Source organism: Pseudophryne corroboree, chromosome 5 (assembly GCF_028390025.1).
Source record: "Pseudophryne corroboree isolate aPseCor3 chromosome 5, aPseCor3.hap2, whole genome shotgun sequence".
In the NCBI taxonomy this organism is placed as follows: Eukaryota; Metazoa; Chordata; class Amphibia; order Anura; family Myobatrachidae; genus Pseudophryne; species Pseudophryne corroboree.
The window spans coordinates 386366843-386381256 of NC_086448.1; the positions used below are offsets into that span (position 1 = coordinate 386366843).

General features: G+C 44.8%; 1 protein-coding gene across 6 annotated transcripts in view; it reads right to left on the minus strand.

The window, feature by feature from the left end:
• Positions 1-14414, minus strand: part of CTNND2 (catenin delta 2) — a 1915824-nt gene that overhangs the window by 371133 nt on the left and 1530277 nt on the right. For all 6 annotated transcript variants that reach the window (XM_063922708.1, XM_063922704.1, XM_063922707.1 and 3 more), the window contains one exon: positions 8189-8339. In XM_063922708.1, coding sequence (XP_063778778.1) covers positions 8189-8339 — 151 coding nt within the window. The remainder of the gene's footprint in view (positions 1-8188; positions 8340-14414) is intronic.

The following is a 14414-nucleotide window of genomic DNA, read 5'->3' on the forward strand; positions in this document are numbered from 1 at the left end:
TGTGGCCTCCTCCCACCTACACACTGCGTATACTCTGCAAGATTTATAATTTCTAATTATGTGAATTTATTTAGTAATTTTTTTAAATTTATTAATTTTAAAGTGTCCATGTTGTTAATATTTAATGACATTAATGTTTACAGTTGTTAGTTTCTGTTTAGTTTACTTTAGTTATGTTTTTTAGATTGTTGTACTTACTGTTTCCACGTAAAGGCTGCATTTGTGGAATTGGGTCCATTTGACTTGTCCCAGCCTGTGTTTCTTCCGGCGCATCAGTGGTTGGAGTTCTGCTGGGTTCTTGTCCAATTGGTTCAGGCACAGTGGTTTGCTTTGCTGCGTATCCTTATCCAGTACGAGTGGTCGGGTCTCTGGGTCCGGTACGCTGCAGGTGGCTTTAGCAGCACAGGCTTGTTTCTGCTGCTGCTAGGCTGGAGTATAAGCTAACAGGTGTCGTAAGCGCTGTGTGGCTAAATATGGTGGCACACTGCTCGTAATATTGCCACTCCATACGGGCAGCACCACTCTTATTTCGGTGGTGGTCGTGAACCTTATTGAAATTCCTTTTAAGTAGAGATGAGCGGGTTCGGTTCTCAGAGAACCGAACCGTATCGTACCGAACTTCACAATTCGAGTCCGGTTCCAAGCCAGGCTCGGGTTTTCCCGCCTGACTCGGAAACCAGAACGAGGCAAAACATCATCATCCCACTGCCGTATTCTTGCGGGGTTTGGATTCCATATAAGGAGCCGCGCGTCCCCACCATTTTCACTCCGGCATTGGAGAGTGTAGAGAGAGGACGTGTCTCCGTTCTCTCAGCGTCCGTGTCCTGTGCTGAATCAGTCCAGTCACAGTGCTTGTGTCCTCTGCTGCCATATGTCCAGTGCTGTCCAGTGGTGCTGTGTTGTGCTGCATCAGTTCAGTGGTGGTGTGTTGTGCTGCATCAGTCACAGTGGTGGTGTCCTCTGCTGCCATACTTTTATGTCCAGTGCTGCTGTATAATAAGTCCCTTACAGTGTTGCTGTGTTGTGCTGCATCAGACCAGTGGTAGTGTCCTGGCCATCAGTCATTCCAGTGACCAGGCAGTCACAGTGGTATACACAGCTGCTATATATCCACTGCTGCCGTATAATAATAATAACACCAACAAGTCCCTTACAGTGTTGTTGTGTTGTGCTGCATCAGACCAGTGGTAGTGTCCTGACCATCAGTCATTCCAGTGACCAGGCAGTCACAGTGGTATACACTGCTGCTATATGTCCACTGCTGCCATATTACAACAACAACAACAACAACAGCAACCTTACAGTGTTGCTGTGTTGTGCTGCATCAGACCAGTGGTAGTGTCCTGGCCATCAGTCATTCCTGTGCTGCATATTGTGTTATTTATATATATATATATATATATATATATATATATATATATCGGCAAAAAAATAATGGAGAACAAAAATTTGGAGCATAAAATAGGGAAAGATCAAGACCCATTTCCTCCTAGTGCTGAAGCTGCTGCCACTAGCTTGGCTTAGTTATACAGCTACCTCATTGCACCTCTTCTACATCTTTGCATGAGGCACTGTTTGGGGCCTAGTTTTTGAAAAGTGCCATCCTGTCTGACACTACAGTGCCACTGCCAGATGGGCCAGGTGTTTGTGCCGCACACTTGTGTCGCTTGGCTTAGTCATACAGCAGCCTTGGTGCACCTCTTTTTCTTCTTTGCATCATGTGCTGTTTGGGGACTAGTTTTTGAATAGTGCCATCTTGTCTGCAACTGCAGTGCCACTCCTAGATGGGCCAGGTGTATGTGCCGCACACTTGTGTCACTTAGCTTGGTCATACAGCCACCTTGGTGAAACTTTTAGGCCTAAAAACAATATTGTGAGGTGTTCAGAATAGACTGGAAATGAGTAGAAATGAAGGTTATTGAGGTTAATAATACCGTAGGAGCAAAATTACCCCCAAATTCTGTGATTTCAGCTGTTTTTATGTTTTTCTCAAAAATCATCCAGATCCAAAACCAAAACACGAAAGGGTGGTTTTGGCAAAACCAAGCCAAAACCAAAACATAAAAGTGGAATTAGAACCAAAACACTAAAAATGCCAGCCGCACATCTCTACTTTTAAGGGCTTTTAATTTATTTATTACCTGCTGTGAGGTACGCTGGAAACCAGAGGCTGCAAACATCCTTGTGATGTTTTTATAGGTTATTGCATCCTTTACAGTCCCTGTAATTTGCTTGGCGATTTCAGCCTCCCCTCTAATCCTCAACAACTCCCTAACTTCTTCATCACACCAGGTTGCCATATTGTAAAAGCACTGCAGCACTGTGAATGCAGTATAATAAACGCTCATCCACTATTTACAGAGTGCTGAATGTTATTTCCAGGTTCAGGCTGGTGACTTCATGCAGGGAGACAGCCTATCACTTCCTTTCTCTTACGTCCTAGAGGGTGCTGGGGACTCTGTAAGGACTATGGGGTATAGACGGGCTCCGCAAGAGATAGGGCACCTAAAAAGAACTTTGACTATGGGTGTGCACTGGCTCCTCCCTCTATGCCCCTCCTCCAGACCTCAGTTAGATCTTGTGCCCACAGGAGAATGGGTGCACTGCAGAGAGCTCTCCAGAGTTTTCTGTGGAAAAGGAATTTTGTTAGGTTTTTTATTTTCAGGGAGTCCTGTTGGCAACAGGCTCCCTGCATAGTGGGACTGAGGGGAGAGAGAAGCAGAGCTGGCTTGTCAAGTTGGGCACTGCTTCTAAGGCTACTGGACACCATTAGCTCCAGAGGGAGTCGGAACACAGGTCTCACCTGGGGTTCGTCCCGGAGCCGCGCCGCCGTCCTCCTCACAGATGCCGAAGATAGAAGCCGGATAGAGAAGGCAGAAGACATCTTAGGCGGCAGAAGACATCAGATCTTCATGAGGTAAGGCGCGCGGTGGTAAGCTGCGCGCCATTGCTCCCAGTCACACTCACAGAGGCAGCACTGAAGGGTGCAGGGGGGGGCGCCCTGGGCAGCAATAAACCTCACATTTTGGCACAAAATAGTGGCATTAGACTGTGGAGGCAGTAAATCGCTGATCCCCGCCATTTTAATGAAAAATCACTGGGACCGAAGCCCGCTGTCGGGTGGGCGGGGCTTGATCCTCAGCACTAACCAGCGCCATTTTCTCCACAGAAGCTGCATGTGAAAGAAAACGCTGGCTCCCTGGTCTCTCCCCTGCTCAACACAGGCTGGAAAAAAGAGGAGGGGGGCACTTTGGCGACGCAGTGAGTGGGAATTGACATAATATAGATATAAAAAAGCGCTATCTGGATATATATTTTCTTCCAGTGTTTTTAAGCGCTGGTGTGTGCTGGCATACTCTTTCTCTGTCTCTCCTTAGGTAAATCCCTGTGTGTGTGTGGGGTGTCGGTACGTGTGTGTCGACATGTTTGAGGCGGAAGGCTTCTCCAAGGAGGAGGTGGAGCAAATGAGTGGTGTGTCCCCGTCGGTTGTGCCGACTCCAGATTTGATAGACATGTGGCATACGTTGCATGCAAGTGTGGCATCTTTACATAAAAGGCTTGATAAGGCTGGTTTAGGGGGGACTTCAGGCGGTCAATCCTCAGATTGGACCAACTCACAGGGCCCGTCGGGGTCTCAAAAGTGTCCCTTAACACAAGACACTACTACCGACACGGATTCTGATTCCAGTGTCGACTATGACGAAGTAAAATTGCACCCTAGGGTGACTAAAACCATTCAGTGTATGATTGTGGCAATAAGGGATGTGTTGCATATTGTGGATGAACCCTCGGTCCCCGACACAAGGGTACACATGTTTAAGGAAAAGAAACAAATTATTAATTTTCCCACATCTCATGAATTCAATAAGTTCTTTGGAACCAAAAACCCCAGCATGTCGCTGGGACTCCCCTGAGGGAGTCCGCACCGGTGGGGGCACGTATTCGACTTTTCAGTCAGGCCTGGGTCAGTTCGGACCTGAATCCCTGGGTGTTGGAAATAGTTTCCCAGGGTTACAAATTGGAATTCGAGGATGTGCCCCCGAGCCGATTTTTCAAATCGGCCCTACCAGCTTCCACATCGGAAAGGGAAGTAGTGTTAGCTGCAATTCAAACGCTGTGTATACAGCAAGTGATAATCAGGGTTCCCCTGCACCAGCAGGGAAGAGGTTACTATTCAACCCTATTTATGGTCCCGAAACCGGACGGTACGGTCAGACTGATTTTGAATCTGAAATCCCTAAACCTGTACATAAAAAGATTCAAATTCAAAATGGAATCTCTCAGAGCAATAATAGCCAACATGGAGGAGGGGGAGTTTATGGTGTCTCTGGACCTAAAGGATGCGTACCTTCATGTTCCCATATATGCCCCCCATCAGGAATACCTGAGATTCGCTGTACAGGATTGTCATTACCAATTTCAGACGTTGCCGTTTAGACTCTCCACGGCCCGAGGATTTTCACCAAGATAATGGCGGAAATGATGGTGGTCCTGCGCAAGCATGGAGTCACAATTATCCCATACTTGGACGATCTCCTGATAAAAGCAAGATCAAGGGAGAAATTGCTGAGCAGTGTGGTGCTCTCTCTAAGAGTGCTCCAGCAACACGGTTGGATTTTAAATCTACCAAAGTCAGTTGATTCCGACAACTCGACTACCGTTCCTAGGTATGATACTGGATACGGAACAAATGAAGGTCTTTCTCCCAATAGAGAAAGCCCAAGACATCCAGAACATGGTCAAAGAACTGCTAAAACCGAAAAGGATGTCAGTTCACCAATGCACTCGAGTTCTGGGGAAAATGGTGGCGGCCTACGAGGCCATTCCCTTCGGAAGGTTCCATGCAAGGACTTTTCAATGGGACCTTCTGGACAAGTGGTCCGGGTCCCATCTGCACTTACATCGGAAAATTACTCTGTCCCCAGGAAGAGTGTCCCTCCTGTGGTGGTTGCAAAGTGCTCATCTGCTGGAGGGTCGCTGGTTCGGGATTCAGGACTCAATTCTGGTTACCACGGATGCGAGCCTCCGAGGATGGGGAGCGGTCACACAGGGAAAGACCTTTCATGGTTTTTGGTCAGATCAGGAGTCCTGTCTACACATCAGTGTGTTGGAACTCAGGGCCATTTACAATGGCCTTCGACAAGCGGAGAGTTTTCTTCGAAACCTACCGGTTCTGATTCAATCAGACAATGTCACTGCAGTGGCTCATGTGAACCGCCAAAGCGGGTCAAGAAGCAGAGTCGCGATGGCTGAAGCCACAAGGATACTTCGCTGGGCGGAAAATCATGTAAGCGCTCTGTCGGCTGTCTTCATTCCGGGAGTGGACAACTGGGAAGCAGACTTCCTCAGCAGACACGATCTCCATCCAGGAGAGTGGGGACTTCATCAAGAAGTCTTTGCAGACGTAACACGTCTTTGGGGAACTCCTCAAATAGACATGATGGCGTCACGCCTCAACAAAAAACTTCGGAGGTATTGCGCCAGGTCTCGGGACCCTCAGGCAGTAGCAGTAGATGCACTGGTAACACCGTGGGTGTTCGAATCGGTCTACGTGTTTCCTCCTCTTTCTCTCATCACGAAAGTGTTGAGGATCATAAGACGAAGAAGAGTACAGATGATACTCTTGTCCCAGACTGGCCTCGAAGGGCCTGGTACTCGGATCTACAAGAGATGCTCACAGGAGACCCCTGGCCTCTTCCTCTGAGGGAAGACCTGTTGCAGCAGGGGCTCTGTGCATTTCAAGACTTACCGTGGTTACGTTTGACGGCATGGCGGTTGAACGCCGAATCCTAGCGGAAAAGGGGATTCCGGAAGAGGTCATCCCTACTTTTAATAAAGTCTAGGAAGGAGGTGACGGTAAAACATTATCAAATTATCATTATCAAATTGACTCATTACAAGCCGCCTGTGCTGTGTGCGCAGCGCCGGAGGAGAAGATGAAAGAAGCAGCTACGGAGGCAGGGGAGGAGGAGGAGGAGGAGGAGGGAGGGGGACTGGAGCTGCAGCAGCGCTATGTAATTGGTAGTGGCGGCCTTGCTGCTGTTCCTCTTCTTCCGCATTGGCTGGCTGGCACTGCTGTGAATGCTGGGATGCGCTTCCCTCATCCCAGCATTCACAGTGGTGGCGGGCAGCCAATGCGGAAGGACAGGGACAGCTGCAGCGGCGCCGCTACCAATTTCATAGCGCTGCTGCGGCTCCAGTCCCCCTCCCTCCTCCTCCTTCTCCACTGCCCGGGATCTGCTGCATGAAGCCTGCACCGAGGAGCCTGACTGCCTGAGCCAGCGGGGAGGGATGGTAAGCATCTACTGTATCTACTCTATCTATCTATCTATTCTGTCTGCCGTACTGTGTAAAAAGGGGGACGCTGTCTGCCGTACTGTGTAAAAAGGGGGACGCTGTCTGCCATACTGTGTAAAAAGGGGGACGCTGTCTGCCGTACTGTGTAAAAAGGGGGACGCTGTCTGCCGTAATATGTAAAAAGGGGGACGCTGTCTGCCGTAATGTGTAAAAAGGGGTACTGGCTGCCGTATTGTGTAAATAGGGGACGCTGTCTGCCACAATGTGTAAAAAGGGGCTGTACCTGGTTTACTGGCGCTACTGTGCGGCGTAATATGAATAATGGAGACTACTGTGCAACGTAGTATGAATTGGTATTATTTTGTGGCCACACCCCTTCCCCATGAAGCCAAGCCCCTATATTTTTTGCGCTCCTATGGCACGCACTGCCCCTGTTTTACATAAGGGGGGAGCGCCAATGCCGTTTCTTGCACACAGCGCTAAAATTCCTAGTCACGGCACTGCTAGCAAACACAAGTGACTATGTTTACCACTGCCCTGAATTTGGAAAATAACCTCGGTTGGTTCAGATATATAGTACTAACATATTTTGTATGTACAGTACCACAAGCATACCTCTCAACTTCTATTACATGCAAAGTGGGATTCTTCTGCGTGGCATAGCTGCATACCCGCCCAAAAGGGTGTGTGGCATCATGGAAATGGGTGTGACTTCACAGCAATGCCGCAGCCACCTGCCACGCCTTCAGTTTTTGTCACAGTGCGGGCATGGGCAGCGCTTTGTAAGCTGCTGGCCATGCCCCATCTTGCCCCCTCTTGTGAATCGACACTGTGCGCATGCACACAGTGTCTATTCAACGTTGCTCTACAGCAGAGCAGCAATGACAGGATCCTCCAAACTGCCCCTGCCCACCCCCCCCCCCCACCCCCACCACCACCACCTCCGCGGGACACTGTGGCCCGCGGCTGTGACAGCGGGACTGTACTGTGAAAATCGGGAGAGTTGGGAGGGGTGCCACAAGTCATGTTTTGCTACAAAACTGAATTTGTTCTAATATAATACTGTACAACAGTTTGTATAACAGTTATATGAGTGTAAAAATAATCAACAATGTATTTTGTCCACATTTAGACAATGCAATGCTAATGACACCTCATACATCAGATGCTTTAAAGATATGTATCACACATATGGAACATTGATATAAATAAGAATAAGAAATGTTCTGTGATCTATAAATCACTCAATGATAGATCTGAAAAAAAAAATAAGATTAAAAACTACAAAGTTGTATGCAAAGTTTTCATTCTGGCAGAAAGGACACCACATGGTAAATGTAATAGGGTGCAAGATGCCGGAGGTGCGAGACACTGGGGGCGAGAATGACCATATCCTGGCTTTGCCTAGTAAATGATTACTGCCCACACCTCCGACAACTTCCACCTTATTACATTTACCCTCATGTGCCTTATGTAATCATTTGCGTGATGCAGGCACAAGCTCGATTCCAGAAAGTTTCCACGTATTTTGAAAAGGTCATAAATGTATAGGGCAAAACCAAATTATTAAATTATACAAAATATAATCCTGGCGCCACTCTGTGCTAAAACCTATATAAAGTGAAAATTAGTGTGAGAGCAGCAGCTTACCTGAGGAGAGGAGTTGTGCCCAATTTACTTGGTTAAAAGTAAAACAAAATTATTCCCACCTTAATAATATGGGCTACCATTCTTGCAAGGATCGTGCTGGTGCATGCATCTTACTGGCTATTACATGAGAGTTCCTAATTCACACTAATGCAAAAAATGAAGCTAATCTCTAACAAGAATTGCAGTACCTTCAATGTAAAATGTTGTAATTAGTACTTAACAAATAAAAATGTAAACTTACCTATTAGTTCTTTATTTCTGACATCCAAGGCCATATTCCGTAAAGCAGTAGCAACTGCACATACCACTCTATCATTGTCTATTCGGAGAAGTTCCACTAAGATTGGCAGTCCCTTTTCTTTACGGACAGCAGCACGAATATAAATAGACCACTGCAAAATAAGTTAAAAGAAAAATGTAGTTTATTTTTAACACAGATAAAATGCTAAACTACAGTTTATACATTTAATAGCAAAGGAACAGTTAAAGCTGTAAACGTTTACTGTCATGAAAAGTTTAAAACCTTATAGGCTTAATTTACAAAAGCGCCGAGACACAGCACAAAATCTTGCACACTTTTTTTATTTTTTTTATTTTTATTTAAATCAGCAGAGAATCAATAGAGGCAGTAAAACTCTTCAGAAAGACAGAGAAAGGATGACCACAAAATAACAATACAGAACAAGTGCATGAATAGCAAAAGTGCCAATGGATTTTTTTGAATTTTTCAAGAGGGAAATGGGGGAAAGAGATGGAGGGCGGGGTACCAAGTGGATTACTATTCTGCTTATCATTTTTCTAACACCTTTTAGAAGATAGTAGCTATAATCGAAATCCACTTCTAAAAAAAACCTGCACTTTAGTAAATATAGCCCTAATCCTGTGGGAACCATGTACTAACAGTCGTATATTTTACAAGTATTTTCTTGCACGGCTGTGTTAATTGATGGGTTGCCTGAATGTGAAGGGTTGTAGACAATGGCAGCCAAAAAGGAGTGTGGCCTTGCAGAAAGGGGTGTGGCCTCGGAGTCCCCAAATTGCTAAGGGGCATGGCCTAGCGTGAAGCCCCCCGTAGATACTGGGCTGCCCATGGAGACTTGTGCTGAATGATGGCTCCATCTCAGTGACAGAATCAGATTGCTGGAGGATAATTTCACACTGCAGCACCTGGCTCCTATAACTGTGGAGGAGTCGGCATTTCAGTGTCACCCCCTAAAAAGGTGACACTGGGGTGCGACTCGCACCCCCCACACTTCCCTTGTGACACCGGTGGTTATAGATGCAATTGTGATCAACTGACATTGGGGGTGAAGTCTGGGCCTGTATGAAACATTTAAACTGGATACAGGAATATTAAAAGGTGCTGGGGACATTGTGTTTCTCATTCAGGTCCAAAAAGGACCGTGGAGCATGTTGTCCCATGATATGGAGGAATCTGTTCAAGCCCACGGCCAATCAGGGTTGGGCAAAAGCCTGGCTGCAAGCTAGGGTAAATAAGGGTGACTCCAGAGTGAAGTGAGTGGGGATAGATAGGGAGCCACATCAAACCATTTACTGAGGATAAGGCTGATCTATGATTTGGAATCCAAGGCAGAAATCCCACCATCTCTATGTCCACCAACAATGTTTCCTCAATGTTGACCCACTTCTTGACCCTAGAACCAGGTAGCCAAAAGATTTCGGTTGCAAAGTAAGATCTGTCAAACAAGGAAAGGACTAGGCCTCCGTTAGATTTAGATTTTGCTAAATAGTGTGTACTGTGTCTAGGTTTTTTGCCACTCCAAACAAATTTACTGCATAGAGTTTGGAAGGAGCAAAGGAAAGAATCTGGAATGTTCACCGTAAAGTATGCAAGGATGTATCCTCATCAAGATTAAATAAAGAGTAAAAACTATAAAAGGATTCATTAATGATCGTCGGATCATAACTAAGCGTTTTCTTTATGTCCCACACAACCATGATGGCCTGCGCAGAGTTTGTACTTTAAATTTGCATATTACTTTTCTCCTAGAACTTATGTTTTATCCAGTGGAGGGCTTGTTCAGTTTCTCTCCCACGCTGAATGTCAACCCCTAACAGAAAAAAGCTCTTTATAAACAAGTTCAAGTCAGTTAGCTCATGGACCTGCTCAACAGTGGCAGTGAAGGAACCTTTGCGCCTTTTGTATCTTGAGAAACAAAGCATACGTAATAATGAGACCCTTAAAGTCCCCACACAATAGAGAGCAGGTGCAAGTTAATTTTGTAGTATTCATTAATTGAGATGCACAATTGTATTTGCTCGAGTGGGCCTGAAATTCTGCAAAAATGCACGGCCATTTGTAGAGGAGCAGAAGTATGCACCAACAGATAGGAGGCGCTCAGAAACCAAAGTCAAGGGGTGTAATATGCCATGACCTATGAAGTAACTTTTAAAGCATCTCCGCATAATAAGAGGAGACTAACGGCGGGATGTAATGGAGTCCAAGATCACCGGAGGTGTGAGATGCTGGCCGATCTCGGACGCTTTATTAAAGGGGCAATCACTTACAGTACAAGGCAAAACCCCATGCCATCAGCCGCATGGGAGAAATGTAATAGGGTCCGAGTTTTTTATGGACAAACCCGTACCTTCTTGCACATGAAAAGGTGTGAGCTTGTTCCAAAACCCGACCAATGTAATAGCCCGCAAATTTTTAATTTTGAGGCTATAACAATGGGGGTAATTCAGACCTGGTTGTAGCAGCAAATTTGTTAGCAGTTGGGCACAACCACGGGGGGTCATTCAGAGTTGATCGTAGCCCTGCAAATTTTGCAGGGCTATGGTCATGTCCATAGACATGCATGGGGACGCCCAGCACAGGGCTATCCCGCCCCACATGTCAGTGCGCCCCCCCTGCCCTGCACAGCGGTGATGCTTTTGCACTTTAGGAGTAGCTCCTGGCCAGCGCAGCTGAAATTCAGCTGAAATTCTTGTTCATGTGACCACATCCACTCGTTATCTTTGTCCAACAACCATCTAAGAGAGGCTGTTCATTCAGAGAGTTGAGAAATAAACTTTCCTAAGTAAGTAATCATTCTTAGGAATCTTCTGACGTTGTCTTTGTTGCTAGGACGTTCCATGTTCACTATGGCTGATATTTTCCTTGGGTCTGGTTTTACACCTTGATCCGAGACCACATCGCCCATAAAGGTAAGTGTATTCACGCCAAATTCACATTTGTCCTTGTTTAGCTTTAGATTTACTTTCTTGACAAGTTCCATTACTTGTCTCAATCTAGAATCATGTTCTTCCTTTGTAGATCCCCAGACAATAATGTCATCCATCATTGTTTCAACACATGGAATATGTTCAAAAATCATGTGTATCTTTTTGTGATATACTTCTGGAGCAGACAATATTCAATATGGTAGTCGAAGAAATCTGTATCGACCTTCTGGGGTATTAAATGTACAAAGCTTTGAGCTGGCCTCATCTAGCTTCATTTGCCAGAATCCTGAAGATGCATCCAATTTACTGAATCATTTTGCTCCCGCAAATTGTGACATGATTTCATCTCTGGTAGGTAGTTTGAAATGTTCTCGTTTAATAACTTTGTTTAAATCTCTGGGGTCTAGACATATTCTGAGTTGTCCATTTTTCTTTTCAACAATTACTAAGGAGCTTACCCATTCAGTAGGCTCATCAACTTTCTGTATCACACCCAAGGCTTCCATGCGATTTAACTCTTGTTTCAGTTTTTCTCTCAGCGCAAACGGCACTTTTCTACAGGGGTGTAAATCACTGAAGAAACTTGCGTGTCTATTTATTTTATGCTCTCCAGGCAAACAACCTAGACCTTCAAACAAGTCTCTGTATTCTGTAAACATAGATTTGCAGTCATCTTCTACTTGTGATGTCACCATAAAAACTTTCTTTAGCAAGCTCAGTTTCTCACAGGAACTTAATCCTAGAATTGGTTGCACATTTTTATCCACAATCGGTAGAGATGTTTTAAACTGTTGTCCCTTATATTTCAGTGTCACTAAGCATGTACCTTTCACAGGAATTTCCTCCCCAGTGTACCCTGTAACTTTCACTTTGGCTGGATGAATTTTAGGTTTTACTCTAAAAGTCTTATAGTCTTGAAACAATATTAAATTCACCTGCGCGCCAGTATCAAGCTTAAAGGGAATGACAATCTCATTCACAGTTAAAGGGACAATATATTCTTTCTTATCTGCACTGCAAAGTTCAATGCAATCCACAAAGAATTCCTATGTTTAACAGCATGCACTTTTCATTTTACAGCATTTGGCAAAGTGATTAAGTCTACCACATTTCATGCAGGTTTTACCATAAGCCAGGCACATTTTAGGATTGTGAGCATTTCCACATCTACTACACATTTCCTTATTAGACTGTGGCTTAGACTGCTTCATTCTTGAGAATGGAGGTTTGATTGGCTCTGTTTTCTGCACTACATGGACAGCAGCATCAACTTCCTTGTGTAAGGTTTTGGCTTGAAATCTAGTTATTTCTGCAGATCTACACATAGTCAATGCCTTGTCTAGTGTTAGGTCTTGCTCTCTCAGCAGTCTCTCTCTGAGTCCATTATCAGGTATTCCAGACAATACGATCTCTAATCAGTGAATCCTTTAAATCACCAAACTCACAGGTTTTACTGAGTGATTGCAGCTCTGTAACATACTGATCAAATCCGTCTACAGACTTATGATCACGTGAAAAACGTATATCTTTCATATGTCACATTTTTCCTTGGCACAAAGTAATCTTCAAACTTTTGCATTATAGAAGATAGCACTATATTCTGCCCCTCAGCAAACTGAAAACTATTATAAATGTCCAGCACATCCCCTTCTATCACATGGAGGAAAATGGATGCCTTAGTTTTGTCAGCCTCTGTATCAGCTCCACATGCAGCAAGATATATATTTAAACCTTTGCTTAAATCTTTTCCAGTTTTCAGACAAGTTGCCAGACATCAGCATGCCGGTTGGAGGAGCCAGTTTATCCATGGTTACTCGCTGTTTGAAGAGAGGAGCACACGGCAGGCTGTGCAGACACTGAGTACCACAGCCTTACAGACTTCTGCAAGATTCTTTCACACACTGATAGCACTAGCAGTCCAAGTTAAACTTCTTCTGACACCATGTTTTGCTCATATGTTTGTAAATCCAGTCATCGGGACACAGAGACATGTGAGTTCATTGCTGTGCTGTTTTTTATTCCATCACCAACTCCAGGCAGACTGCACACTGGACCACCCACTTCCCAGCATCCCCCTGGTCCCAGGGACCATCACTGAAGATTCAGGCTTACACATTACTAAGGGAGTGTCTACAAATATTAAGCATTCTAATACACTAACATCACAAGACTAGGGCTGCTTTTATGGTCTTGAGTCATCCCGACTGGCACCCAAAATTAAGGGGGCAATGACGTGATTAAGGGGGGGAGGCAATGACCCTTAGATCCGACCCTGCCCGAAGGTACATATAGACTCCCTGTAAAATAAATCAAAAAGACAAAATGTGCACACCATGGGGTAAATTTACTAAGATTGGAGTTTTATTTAAGATGGGATGTTGCCCATAGCAACCAATCAGATTCTACTTCTCATTTATCTTGCACCTTCTAGAAGATAATACCTGGAATCTGATTGGTTGCTATTGGCAACATCCTATCTTAAATAGAACTCCCATCTTAGTAAATTTACCCTATGACATTAGAACTTTAATAAACACACTTGTACACTCACACATACTTACCGACACCCCCTGTAGCCATTCAAGTCCTCTTATCCATGTTGAATCCATGGTTTATTATGTGTCTGTAAAAAAAAAAAGAAAAAAAATCCATACTAACCTCTTCCTGGTGTAGATCAGATCCTCTTCGGTCTAAGTAGGCATCCAAGGGGTTAAAAAATAACAAACCGCTATACCCAAACCAGTACACACTGAGTTAGTGTATGTGTGACCACATACACTTACAGTAGTCTACATGACTGAGCGGCACCCGAGTGACTCCTGCCATTGTAAGAGGTGCGAGACAATCAGCAAGCACATCCGTAGGAGCAGATCTCTGAATGGCTGTGAGTGGCTGTCAAACTTCCCCCATATACTTTAATGGTGGGAAAGCACCACTGAAGCCTATGGAGAGAACAGCTACATTGTATTCTATTATGGGAACTGCAAGGTTAACCTCTATTAATCTTGTAGGGGGTGAACGAACCCTAAAGCCGGGTCATCAGGAGGCACTGCATACAATGTTTGATAATACTGTAGAAATGCCTCAGAAATAGCTGAGAACCAGTAAGATCATTATTTCAAACTTTTGTTACTGAATAAGGGTGTAGTGACTTATAATAATGATGCATGGCATAATAACTTGGGAACCAAAGCGCAGACATATCCATGCCTAATTATGCATTAACACAAGAGAACTGTATTGGGGAAACCAGAAGTGAAATCTGAACCACTTGACTA